General features: G+C 35.5%; 2 protein-coding genes across 4 annotated transcripts; one reads left to right on the top strand and one right to left on the bottom strand.

Moving 5' to 3' along the window:
* Positions 1-1291: 1291 nt before the first annotated feature.
* LOC118269627 (ATP synthase lipid-binding protein, mitochondrial) lies at positions 1292-4047 on the bottom strand. 3 transcript variants are annotated; one of them, XM_050707040.1, is made up of 4 exons: positions 3920-4047; positions 3371-3447; positions 2750-2933; positions 1292-1923 (listed from the first exon to the last, which is right to left on the bottom strand). In XM_050707040.1, the coding sequence occupies exons 2-4, from the start codon at positions 3413-3415 to the stop codon at positions 1760-1762; spliced, it is 393 nt and encodes a 130-aa protein (XP_050562997.1). In that variant the 5' UTR covers positions 3416-3447; positions 3920-4047; the 3' UTR covers positions 1292-1759. The 3 variants fall into 3 exon arrangements, with proteins under 3 accessions (XP_050562997.1, XP_035440709.1, XP_035440710.1); XM_035584816.2 differs by having other exon boundaries at positions 3782-3931; XM_035584817.2 differs by having other exon boundaries at positions 3690-3927.
* Positions 4048-4141: 94 nt separating this feature from the next.
* Positions 4142-13949, top strand: LOC126912836 (juxtaposed with another zinc finger protein 1). Its single transcript, XM_050707038.1, has 5 exons — positions 4142-4375; positions 4750-4938; positions 5682-5790; positions 6272-6418; positions 7753-13949. Exons 1-5 carry the CDS (start codon positions 4231-4233, stop codon positions 8186-8188), a joined length of 1026 nt encoding a protein of 341 aa, XP_050562995.1. The 5' UTR covers positions 4142-4230; the 3' UTR covers positions 8189-13949.
* Positions 13950-14337: the final 388 nt, after the last annotated feature.

Below are 14337 nucleotides of genomic sequence, written 5' to 3'. Positions count from 1 at the left end.
TTGTTTTTCTTATTATTCTGTAGTTAACAAAATAAATTGAAAAAATACTGTAGTTTATTTTCGGGTTCTCGAAAATTTCTCAGTGGTAGCAAGAACTCTAGAATTCTGTCCAGTGTTTAACAATAGGATCGCTCCCTATTACATGAACTTATAACACAAATGGTAAAAAGTGGGTGTACATTGTATACGGCATTGCGTGCCGTAATGTTCACCTCTGTCTACCCCTTCGAAGATAAAAGGCGTGACGTTGCTACGTTTATTTTCCATTAAAACCTATTTTATGACGATATTAACTAATGTCACTAGTATTCCGTTCTACCGAGGCTTTATTAACTCCAAATTACCAGTTTTAACACTATTCAACATCCTACCTTTTAATTCCATAATAGAAAGGTAGAAGCAACGTAGTACTCATTGTACGTACATGATTAAAAAGAAATACTAAGAGAACTCAATAGGTACTATGAATGAAAAGGTTAGTTGTTGGTGCCGATATTTCGAATCGTTACGTGTACGTACGTAAGCTTGTATTGGTTCGTCAATTGATCATTTTATTGATGTAGGTAGGACAAGATACCGAACAAATGCAATGTAGCATGTACGTTGTATTATGACGTCAATCTAAGTAAGCTGCAGACTCCTGTGGTACCTAGATGTTAGCTCCCAAATATTGAAAGCGTGTAAAGTATGTGTAGTAGGTAGTATAGAACAAAATGTGTCCAGTATTGATCGGCATAATCGTAGTCTTATGTAACGGGCTTGATGCAATGCACCCAGAATGGTCACAGGAACTAAACTTATTGATTCGCTTGGGTATCTGTGTAAACATATACCTACACAGTAAGTAACTTCTCTACCTAATTTTGACGAAGTAGGTACCTCCTACTCGTCGCGTAGCAATGGTGGCGACCGATCGATTCACCAGTCTAGATAGACAGAGGTACTAGGTTCCTCTATTTAGAGGGCTGCCGCTCGTAAGGTATCGATTTTCGCAAGATGCATACTGCGCATGTGACTACTCCACACGACTTAAGTCAGCTGTTCTTTTATCTGTACATTTAGGTTCATTTTACTTTGAAATCCTGTTCATTTACCATTACCAACGAGCTTATTCAAACAACAGACAAACAGTACCACTTCCTTAGGGGTGTGCAGTACATGGTTGCAAAACTAAATCCATTGGATTATCTTCTATAAATGTTAACTTGCCTCAGAATTCTTATTAGTTTTGATTAAAATTCTAAGAGCTGTAAAGAAATTAGGGTGATTACTACTACAATAAACGCTCGTATTGGTTTTGTATCATTTAATCGCCCTACAATGTACATACAGATGCCGACATTCTTGAACAGGATAAACTCAATACAAAAATCGATGACAATATTCACGCAAATATACGTAATCACTGGCAAAACTATAATATTGTCGCCGAACTTTGATTTGAGGCTAAAAGTTTAACATGATTCAGAACAATAATAAAAAAAAAAGTTTACAATATCAGGAATAGAAATAACTGTAGCATCAGAGTTACGATTTACGTACAATATTTTATTTGATTTCTTGGTATTCTACATAATTAAATAATTGCATTCCTGATGACGCGCACCGGTAAGTGTATCACTTATACACATCAGTCCATGCATCACTATGAGGGTGAGGTTTCCACACATTCGATTCCATGGCCGTCCACTCCAGATAGTAAATCACTGAAACCTCGTCATGTGGGATGGCAGTAGTAGTGTTCTTAAAAGTAAATAGCTTAGAAAGCGAACAACAGCAAGAACGCCATCATAAGACAGAAGAGACCCATAGCCTCAGACAGGGCGAAACCCAAGATGGCGTATGAGAACAACTGCTGCTTGAGGGAGGGGTTCCTGGCGTAACCGATGATGAGGGAGCCGAACACCGTTCCAATACCCGCACCTGTAAAACAATAATACAGTTACTTAGTATCACATCATATTGTCACTCATTTTAAATCTTTAAAATTAAAAAGATAAATGTCTCTTTACAAAATCGCATGATTTATCTGTTGTAACAATAAGTTACAGGCTATACTGATAGGAAATTAATTCACTGTTATGTACATGATGATGTAAGTAATGTAAAGAAGAATTTCTTTTAAAGTGTATTTATTCTTTCTTCATAACTGATATTAGTATTATTAATGCACTTAGATTCATGTATTGCATGATTTAGATCTGTAAACCTTTACAGAAACTAAACAAAAAATGTGAAAACCAACACACTTGCATTATCATGTGCACTGCTGGGTATCTGAAGTTATCATAATAACATCCTAGGGATAACTGCATTTAACAGAATTAAACCATTTGTATGCACATTCATTCATCACATAAAAGAGTCTTCCCATGCTCTCCCACAATCTCCCAATACACTTTGAACCCTTAACTACTTATGTAAGCAGAAACAGCCAAACTTGTACAGAATAAAAATCAATCAAGAGATGCTTGCGTGTTATGCAATCACTATAGGAAATGTTAATTTAATGGTAAGTTACCACTTTGAATGACACAAGATTTAAACAGGGTAACTTTAATGCTCTTAATGAATGCAAAATCTTATAAACCAATTACTTCTTTGAAGATGTAAATTGTAGATTAGAAGAAGGCATAACAGTGTTAATTCAAGTTTGAACAATTATCTTGAGAACATTAAAACTTAGCGAGAACTCTAATGGATAAAGCCAAACCAATCAAAATGCTTATTAGAAAGTTGGAGAACTAACCAGAGCCCGCAACTCCGACTGTCGCTGCGCCAGCACCAATGAATTTGGCAGCAGAGTCAATGTCCTTGGTGACAGCGGTGGTCTGGAAGGACCTCACCGCTGACAGCTGAGCTGGAGCAGCGGGGATGTGTGACTGTGTGGGGACTACAGCCAGTGGTCGCACGAGGGCTGTGTTGTGGAAGATCTATAACACAAAACATTATGTCAGAACTCCTTTCATAACCTCTACAAGAGTTACACCCTAAAAATCAATACTGCAACCGACTAAAAATATAAATTCATTAATTAATTATTTAGATAACGACGATTCCATGGCGCTTATTCATTCAGCTGAAATTGTGTGATAATTATTGTTACCTAATACTGGAACCAAAGTTGGGTTATGTAATGATTTATTCCAACTGAGGGTAACACTGTAAGATGGTAACTTACTGATAAATAAGGAAATAAATTACTGATATTCAGTCCAATTAACCTATAAGACCGGTAAGTACAACTTACAAAGCTGAAGGAACTTACAAGGTTAAATAACCAAAATGTCACTGCATAAATTGATAAGTCCCGCAGTCGAATTTCAATTAAAGTAATAAATAATAATAAAGAAAACCAAAATATACTTACGGCAGACCTGGCTGCAGGGGCGATCAATCTGGCGGCAGACAGCATTTTGTGATTTATTTAGGTGCGGCGAGCGACAACTGAAAGAAACCGTACGACTAGATGAGTTAGCTACTCGAGACTAGTGAGTCTTTATGCCTACTGATTGTCCTAAGTTTATGTGGAAGTCACTTGACAGTTTGACCGACGACCGCAGTATGTTACGTAATTTACGGTGCTACGTAACGGAGACTCTGATACTACAACCTAGACTATCTTGAATAGATAGTAAATTTGGTATCACTGTGCACACAATTTTATGGGCAGAGCTACGGAATGTTACCTCTAGGCAATATAATTGAATGTCGAACGAAAATGGCCGAATCGGCGAGCGATTCCAACAGGAATGATAGAAGATCTTCTATGACAACTTACAAGTGCACAAATAAATATTAACACTATCACACACTATATATCCGAATACGCAATCGGAATCACTTTTTATTGTATGATGGTTTCAAATTATTACAGTTTTTCACGATTAGTTATTTCACTAAATTCTGCCGCACTTACCAAAGAACACCGAGAGGGAGGAGACCGGCCTTTGGAATGTTCAATTTCTGAGTGGTCAAGTGAAACAGAACACAAATGCCGCAATGCTATTGGTCGATACAGCAGTCAGTTCCGTTCAGTGCTACCAACTGCGGATCAATATGCGCGAATGACAAAATAAATGTGAATCTTTTATATTTATATTTTTGTTGCAGCTATATTGTTAAGAATTAAATACAGTAAAAACTTAACACATTTTATATATTGCTTACTAATTTATAAAAATTGAATTTGAAATTCGTTATAAAGACTTGATAATATCTACAGGTTAAATGAGTACAGTGCTGCCATTGACTAGTGCAATACCATTGTACGACATGGCCGTCTTCATGATAAACATCTGTAAATTTAATGGCTGTGGCATAACATTTCCAAGATTAGCGGACTTAATTGAACACATCGAAGATGTCCATATCGGTAAATATTCAATATTATTCTCTGTTACAAGTAATAGTTCTTATTTTAAGCATGTAATGTAATCCATGACCCTCCCAATTTACGTCTTATCAATGTGCCAATGTTGTCACCATTGGAGGGTATTTTTGCGTCAATTATAAATAATGATTGGATCGGCACAGCTTTTCTATTATTATTTAATGGTTTGTTTTATTTCTTTTTGGTCTTTTCAGGCATGTGAGGAGTTATTTTAGAATGTATTTTGTTATTATCGTAGCTAACTTCGTGTTACGGAAATAGTCCCCTAGCGCTGAACAGCTGATCGGGACCAGCTGATCTGACTATTGTTTGTGGGAGAGAAATTTAAAAATAATAATTAATATTTTCTTTTTCAGATTATGATCCAGCTGTAATAGAACAGAAAGAAGCTTCACAACCAGCATGTATCCCGCTAAGTTATGTCCTAAAGTTTATCTCGGAGGCTTCGAAGCGGGAAAACCAGAACACAGCGCCCGCTCCCGATGTCCGCCGCCGCCTCCTGTCTGCACCCAAGACTCCTTCAGTCCGCAGCAGCACCCCCACTGGTTACTACATTTTATTTAATTTTTTACATTTTCATTCAGTTTTATTTGACCTCATCTCAACTATTTACATTAGTTGTGGTTTGAACTTGAAGATGGTAGTCTTATGTGGACACAATCTAATTGCTTATTGATCATACACGGGACGCCAAATTTGTATGTGTATTATATGTCTTTCTGTTGTCAGCTTGTGCAGCAGAGATGGAAAAAATATACAGTTTGTCTGTAATTTTTTAAAAGAAAAGAGAAGGATAAAATTACCTTTAGTCTGTAATTTTTTTTATCTTTATCTAAAGATTTTTTATTATTGGTTAATTCAGTCCTTCATAAAATGAACTTCATAATACCAAAGAATTATCGTAATGATCTTTTAAATGGTAAACACAATTGAATTTGATCTACAATAGTATATTAATAATAACTAGCGTTCGACCCGCAGCTCTGCAAACAACACTCAAATGCGATCTTCACGAATTTCTCCATAAATTTATTTTACTCCATTTAAAATTTATTCAGTCGTTTTTAAGTTAATCTTGAACTGGAACCTTAGTACGAGTTTGTTTTACGTTTAACGAGGTCGAAACGAGATCGCGTTCGACGCACTAATTGGTTAGTTCATTGTAGCCGGCCAATCAGAGTAAGCCCTTGTTCATACTCGTACTAAGCCCTCGGACCATAGCGGCCGAGGAAATTAGTTTTATAATTTTGTCTCTTGAATACATATCTAATTAATTCGTATATTCTAGGAAGCGAGATGGATGAAGACGAGCTGGTTAGTCCATCTGAAGACAGCAATGACTCGTGGACGACGGCCGAAGAGTACAGCTCAGAGTTCATACTGCGCTATGGAGTTAAGTAAGTGCAGAAAACACTTGTTAAATATACATAATATAGTCCACATTTTCTTCCTTTTACATAAAAGTCTACAAAGGTGATAAACGATACCGCCTGAGAGTCCTTGAATAGAAGAACTATGTATGTAGAAGCAGGTCGTGGTGGCCTGGAGATTTCAGACACCCGCTTTTCATGCATGAGGTTTCGCAACCTGGCAAGTACGTACCATTGTGATGTTAAGACTATACGACGGTAACCTTCAACTTCAGATCACCGAAATTTAAGAGGATTCTGCTGCCCATGCTTAGATAATTAGTGGTAATTTTAGGTAGTAAAGACCCGGGTCTAACTAATTGCAACATTTATAATACTTACCTAAACGAAGTTGTTTGGTAGTTCCCCGTTTATTATTTCTCATACTGAAATTGTCCTTCTTTATTGGCTTATTTGATAAGACTATAATTTGTTCATAAGCAGTTTGAAACCAAGCGTTTTTGTCCAGGATGAACGCTAGCGCGTCGTCCGGGGCCCTGGGTCCCGCTGCACAGGAGAAACCGTTTGCCTGTCCGGTGCCCGGATGCAAGAAGAGATACAAGAACGTGAACGGAATCAAGTATCATTCCAAGAATGGACACAAAAAGGATGGCAAGTAAGTGTTTGAACTTTGTCTTTAAAGAAATATTCTGTTCACAATTTTCCTTCTTTTGATCTTAATGTTTGAAAATCTAATGAACATCGGGCATCAACGCTGTAAACGGCAGTGAAATAGAAAAGTTCTATACCTCTACCATGAGTTTGAAGCAATAGTATTTGTCGATAGTCGCTAGCGACGACGTAAATTTTCTTTGTAAGTATGGCAAATTTTAGTTCCACAGGTGACCAGTAGAGGCGTTGTAAAATTTGCCATACAAAAAAATTACGTCGTCGCTAGTGACTATCATCAAATACTATTGCTTCAAACTTCAAACTCTTGGTAGAGTAAGCCCGATGCACTCCATACACTTATTATGCTTGCATAGAAAATAATTTACTATGTATCTACGCGTCTACTATCAGTCTTAACGGATTGTCTTATTACTTCAATACACGCTACACTTTTTTCGATCTCATAAAATGTGTGTCAGAAGTACATAATATATGTATCGTCATAATTTTATCTAAGTATCACGTGATATATTTACCGACGCGTTTAATTGCAAACGATTCTTATTAAACATGATTTAATGCACGCAATCTAATAAGAGATTTCCTTCGAGATATCATAATACATTAATTGCCGATATGAATTGGTCTGGTCTTGATTCATATAGTCCGGTCTTTAAAAACGAAAATTATATCTTAGTTTCTGATAAAATTGTTGATTTGGGCGTATTAGAATAGAACTAAATACGTATTTTTTTTTATTCGTAGTCTCTTCGTGGTGTAGGTCTAGGGTAGTAGGTACTTTCTGCAGTATTTGAGGACAGAATATTGTCAAATATCCAGATTTCCGCAGTTTCTTTATAGCTATTAACATAAATCAATCTCTTCATGTAAAATATTCATCTGTTCTATTATTTCAATAGAAAATACCCGGTACTTACGCTACCCGATCAGTATAACAAAAAGTTTATAACTGGGCCCAAGAAACGCCTCACTGCACAAGAGTATTTCTGGAAAAAATGGGTACACATCATAATATATGTATTTGTAGACAGATTCGTACTTAGCAGTAGGTCTCTATGAGTTTATATAGGATCATCTCTATAGTTCGTAATGCGTAGAACAATTGATTAGTAATTATTTGACAATAGGGTACTAGTACTATGCAAAGTCACGTAAATCGTTCATCATTAGCATAATTGTAATACGATAAGTTTGTTGATAAAATATGTAAATTTATATTGGCCTAGCTATTTGTGGTCGCTTTATCTGCACGTAATTAGAACGGCATTTGTATAAATTTGAAGTGCTGGTGCTAAATGGGTCGGTGATATGTTCCAGGGTAAAAAAGGGCTACAGATGCCCATGCGGCAAAAGCTACAAAACGGCGCAAGGGCTTAAGAGTCACTCGATCACCCAGCACATCGCGTCCAGTCAGCCGTCGACATCCGAACACAAGCTGCACGCGGCCAAGATGACGGGGCTCGTGGTGACCAGCTCGCCGGCTCAGTCCAGGACTCTGAACCTGCTAGATGCAGTGGACGGGAACAAGCTGGTGCGTATCTACGACTCGCTGAAGGGGTCACTGCCCAAGCCTGCGGCGGTGAGCGTGGCCCCGGGGTCCGGCGTGCTGGCGACGAGCGTGGGGCTGCTGGGCGCGGCCGGCGCCGACAAGCTGCGCCTGGAGCGCGCGCCCAAGGTGTCGGCGCCGGCCGGCCACGCCGCGCACGTGGCGTCCGTGGCCTGGCCGGTGTACGGAGCCGACGCGCCCCACTGAGCCCGCTCGCCTCCACTCAACGAATTTAAGTCACTAGTATAGTATACATGCAGTTCCTAAAAAAAGTGAAAAAAAAGTAATTTATTTACTGTCGTCATATGAAGGTGTTTACCTATGTGTATATCGTTGATTGTGCTTGTGCATGCTTTTAATTTATATCATATTTTGCACAAATACTACCCATCGCACCTTCGTCTACAGAGGTAGAATAATTGTTTCTCAAAGAGATAGGAGAGTTATATTTATTTGTTTTTGTTTGTTTGTTTGAGATTTTATGTTGATTAGTGAGTATTTATAAGTTATTGGAACGCTAATTTTTTTATTCGTTTCGATTACAAGGAGATGCGGTGGAGAGCTAAATATTATTTGATTTTGTTTGTTGATCAAACAGATTTTGTGTTTAGCAGAAGTAGGTGTTACCAGCTTGTATATTGACTACATATGACGTCTTGGTAAACAATGTTGGTCCCCGTAGTAAGCTGCGACGGCTGTGTGACCTGCCGTACGTGTCGTACGACAGGTTGTACAAATACAATGTGTGATGTACTGGTCAAGTGTATGGAGAGCGTTTTATGTTAATGTAAGTGTCCCCGCTCGATTATTACCTATATAAAATTTTCTGTGATCTCTAGCGTCGGGGATTATGATGATTGTGTGTGCTGTAACTTCACGTGATGTCGTACGACATGTGTTACATCGTACGACATACCTTCGTATCTCTTTGTGCCATTATTTCTAACATGTGTACTTAATCGTATATTTCACGCGAAACGCTTTACGTTCATAATGGTTTAAATAAGATTTCACAATGTTAGATTTTTTAAATTAAGATAAAAAGAAAACAAAGAAAAAATAGCGTTCACTTAAGTATCTTTTTGGAATTAGAATAAAAGTCATACTCGTAAATGTGATATGGTATTTATAAAAAAAGTAAAAAAAAATGCTTATAAGCGTCACGTATTTAAAATACCTAGTTTTTAAGGCTGGCAAAGTTTGTTTGTTCTTGATAATATGATAAATGCGCTAAATGTGTAGGTTTTGGTGCCTTTTTTATTTATTCTTGGTTTTGCAGTGCAAGTACTGATCATAGTTATTTTGGAACTTAGTATAGAGGTAGTTTTGTGGCGAAATAACTGTTTGATACAGAAAAATAACTGTTTCATGTTAACAGGTATACAGTACCTAGGTACTTTAGAACTGTCGGTTCACAAAAGGAGCTTATATAATATGTAGACGAACTTTGCTACGATTACGTACCCACAGATATTTATTTTGCATAACTATTAATACGTAAACATTGTAATAACCGCTTTAATATGTTCCTAACATAGAAAAACTGACTATAAAATTATAAATATGACATTTTTAAAATTATTAAGTATATTATAGGCTGTTACACAAATTAAAAGTACGTCATTCGTAGCAAATGTTCTAAAAACATTTAGTTAGGAACTATCAAAATATATCCTTTCGAAATATTGAAATAAATGGCTGGATAGTGTTAGGCAAAAAAAGGTTGAGGTGCTACCAAAATAGTGATTTGGCGTAAACTGTGAATGATGTTAAATTATAGTGTATATGTATGTATGTATGATTGTATGTATAACAGTTCCAAAGCGAAATTATAATTATCTAAAGATTATAAGATTAGTATGGTCACGGTGCTTAACGGGTAAAAAGTGTGATATTTGGATTATAAAGTATGTTAGTGCGACTACCAAAGAAACGACATTTTAACTAAAACTACTATGGCTATTTTTCGTATATTTTAACTCAAATACTGAAATGGTTCTCAATTTTAAGTTGCTCTTTAATATCATGCTATTTGTTCATTAGTACTACATTTGTAGTAGTTTTATAGTCATTAGGTACTCCAGTACCTATTAAGTTTACTCACGTAACTTTTCGAGGATGCTCGACTACTTTCGAACCAAAACCGGGGCTCATAATTATGAACAAAAATCCTCGTGTCATCGTAATATAAAAATAGTGTTATAGTTATCTGTAAATTGAGTATGTTTCAGTGTTTGGGCGTATTTCACAACTTTGTCTTATGGACGAACGATACGATAATGCTGTTTTTGAAAAATGATACGTTTTAAAAATATATTCTTTTGTTTGTTGTGCCTTACTGGGTTGTCCCTATGTTTTATTTGTTATTTAAGTGCATTGTGCAGGGTGGATGGGACAAGGAAGGTGAATTGAAATCTTTGTTTCATTACATTACAAATTTTTAAAATTAAAACTGTTAAAAAGTGTTTTTTTCTAAAGCCAGAGCCTGTGTGAATATGTTGCGTATAGGCAGACGTGTATCATCGTAGGCTGCAGCATTGCTTACCACCAGGCGAGATAGTGGACATACGGCGCCCCAACAAAAATAATAAATGAATAAATTTTGTTTTTTAATTTTGTAAAGATAATTAAAGGGAGTGTAAGGGATACCAATTTAAAGAAACAACTACTAAAACAAAATGTATTGAAGCCAAGATTTCAGTAGGCCTTTTAGAACCCTTCCTTAAAATTATAGATTAAAAATGTCGTATTCAATTGAGGGTGTTCAAAGAAAGAGTGGGTTTTGGAAACTGAATGCGACTGATGAAAATAGTACGGAACTTATATTTCAGAAGATATTTTAAAATTGCTACTTAGAGCGACAGTCTTCAAGCATTTAGTGAAGAAACCCACAATTTCGTCTTAATTAAATTTTAACTGTGCACATGAATGTATAAGATTCATTTTACCTTGCCATGAAAACAAATTTCAGCATTCGTTCTGTGGCAATGTAAATTGAGCTTTAATGTTTAGGCGACTAGGTCTACATTAACATAGCCTATGTTTATCGAAGTGCCGGTCGCTTAAACATTAAAAAAAGAAATGATAAATGTGATCTAAATGACTGGGGATGAAGGCTGCAAATTAAAAGGTTCGCGATATAATTAAAAAATATAAACAACGCACCCGCCATCTTGCGGGAGTTTGGAGTACTAACACGTCGGTTACATTCAAATTATTGTATTGCTATTCGCTAAGTTTAATGAATTAACACGATGAGATGGGAATTTGAACTTTAACATTTTAAAATAACGTTCTATTCTCAATGGCAATTAGTTTTGCATGTAAATGGAAAAAGTCACATCGGCGATTAGATTCTTTATTGTTACTGGAAAATCAACTTAGTATCTAATACGATATAGATCATTTCTAGTTGACAATAAAAGTTCTGTCTCCTCTCATCGGATTTACTTTAGTATGTATAATGCCATTGTATGAGGCAATTATTAAAATGACGTGTAGGGGGAGCAAAGTATCTCATGAGTGTTACAGTTGTACTATTCGAATCGTTCATTTACATTGTAGATGATTTTGTTTTTTTTTTGGAATCCATTACTACACTTTTTTTTTTTTAAATGGCCGAGATATTTCATGGTCGCTTTTGGTCTATAATATAAAAATGTTAGTGGGTTTATTACACTGTTATTTAGTGATTTTAAATACCATTTTTAACGCAGTTTGCTTATTCAATTTGTTTTAAAAGTACGCAAGTGTGCCCAGAGCGTTAAAAGTATCAACAAAATTTGATCAATGATTTGTGAATGCAAATCGGTCAAACAACAAAAAATGTTTTTTTTTATTCCTATAGATAACAAAATGTTAAATGAAAAAGACAGAAATAAAGAAATCTCGGCCATATTAACATAACATAAATAATTTAATAAATACCCAAAAATATGACATGAATCAATTCCATAGATGTGACGTAGTTTTAACGTGTTTAATGTATTAATTTATTATAGTAACATTAAATTTTTGTAACGGGTAACCCCGTATTCGATTTGCTTAGAAACTGACGCTGGCTTCAAAATTAGCTGTCTGTCTGTTTGTCTATAGCATTCGATGTAACATTACTTTATGTAACCAAAGTATATTTTGATATTACTCTAGACATGTGAACAAACCTTATTCTAATCAATTTTGAGTTCTACACCTCTAAAATAAGAGTTATTTTAATTTAACAGCATCTTAGAACAAATATAAGAATAATTTATTTAAAAAAATATCTAAGAATTTGCAAAATTTTGGTGCAGTTACCATCGCTCTTATTTTTAATAGCAATAAAAGTCAAAATTGACTAACAGGATTGTCAGTAAGGTTGGTTTAAGTATGTTTTTAGTTGCATCAAAGTGAAAAATATATAAATTAGTTATGCACAGTAGATCTAGCGTATTGTAAACGCAATTTTATTGTAATGTGGATTTATTTTACCGTCGGTATATGCTCAGTTTAATATTAATATGGTATCGTCTTATTATAGTTTGAAAGAACATTGTTAGTCATGTTTAATTTAAGACTGATAGTTCGATTATAGATTTATCTCCTTAATTTATTTTGTGTGCATACGTAGAAAGACATTTTTTACTGTGAAGAGGGTTTCAGTGTATATGAAAGAAATGTAAAAGTTAACAAATGTAAATGTAAAATGGAAATATGCAGACTGTTTATAGTACGTTTGACTATTCAATTGTACCCTTAGTATTAGTTTGCTTTACGTTAAACGAAAACGAAACGAATTCAGTGGTCTGATTGGCCGGTACGGACGAAACGACCAATCATGGCGCCGAACGCGCTCTATTTCGATCTCGTTAATCGTAAAATAAACTCGTAATAAGCCCTCTGATATTAATTGACGTTCTTTACTTTTTTTTGACAGGATTTGAGGATTGGTTCTAATTAAAAATTATTAGAATATCTAAAGATCGTTAAACAGTCTGCATAGTTCTTTATATACAATGAGGCATCCAATGTCTCGTATTGAAATGTTATATATAAAATGTGTCTAGTCTCCAAGAGTAAAAGTCGATTGAGATCTGTGTATGTCAATTAGAAAAGGAAAAGAAATGACCAATTTTAAAGTTGTTGATTAGGATGGATAAAATTTGGAGGAGTTTTGTAATACGTTTGGTAGGTACACAGAGAGACGCGTGTCGATGATTTATCCTCAATGTGATTAATTATTGTTTGACAGCTCAAGAAGTTTTCCATTCAATTTAATACATTTGATTTTTTTTTTAATAATTATCCGTTAATGGTTGTGAATAATATAAAATATTTGGTCGGTGAAGTCATATGCCTGTGAAATCAGCAGCGGCACTGTGTAACCCTAGCCTTAGTATAATCCAGTGATTGGACATTGGCCTTATTTTTATCGCGCAAGCTTCAATTATTTCTGCTTGTCATAAAAAGCTTAAATATTTGATAGTGCTGCTCGTAAATCGATCACTTAAGATAGTGCGGTGTCGCTGCGTATCGAGTATCGATGTTTTCCACTCTATTTGGCTGTATGAGTGTCGCTTTTGTAATTGTATTCGTGTAAAAGCTGACATAGACATAGAGCACTGACTGTCACCGATTAAAAAAGAAAATAAATAATATAACCCTTTGCAATTAATTGATTCCAAGTTTGTAGTGATCCGTTGTCATGTCTCCAAAGCTTTTTGTAAGTTTAATGTCTGTATAACTATTTAAAACATTATATTCAAGTTATATAAAAGTCAAAAGGTTGAATATCATTCAGATATCAACATAAGTAATATCTTTTTTGTATCGACTTGGAGATGTAAGTCTGTTATATACCAAAAGTACTTTCCTACACGCTTCCCATGAAATATGTAATTCTGTAACTGTACTAAATAGTGCGCAATGTCATGTAACACATGACTTCTTCCATCGTCTTGATAATAAAACCAAACAGCAACCATATAAATTGTTTTATTTAAATATAAAATGGCATGTTTACAAGCTTATTTAATAAATACAAGATAACTTATTTTTACAATTACAGCGCGTAGAATAAAAGGTTTGCTAAAATATACATCTTTAGTGCATTCTATTCGCAAATGTATTCATTGAAGGCTTTCCCTATACCTCGGTCATAACACGTTCACCCAGTATATTTAAGGTGATTTTATAGGTACGCTGTTAGACGCGCCATTGACCAACGCCGCTGTTAACAGCGTGCGTTTTGCTGTAAAACGAGATTAGTACCGTACCGCGCGTTTCGCTTCTGTATACAACAGCGCTGTTCAAGCGCGTGACTATAAAACGCAACTACTACCCCGAACAAATCCGAACGCGCGCGGTTCAGCCGCGCT

The sequence above is a fragment of the Spodoptera frugiperda genome, chromosome 30, assembly GCF_023101765.2.
Source record: "Spodoptera frugiperda isolate SF20-4 chromosome 30, AGI-APGP_CSIRO_Sfru_2.0, whole genome shotgun sequence".
NCBI lineage: Eukaryota > Metazoa > Arthropoda > Insecta > Lepidoptera > Noctuidae > Spodoptera > Spodoptera frugiperda.
This window is presented reverse-complemented; position numbering and strand designations above follow the sequence as displayed.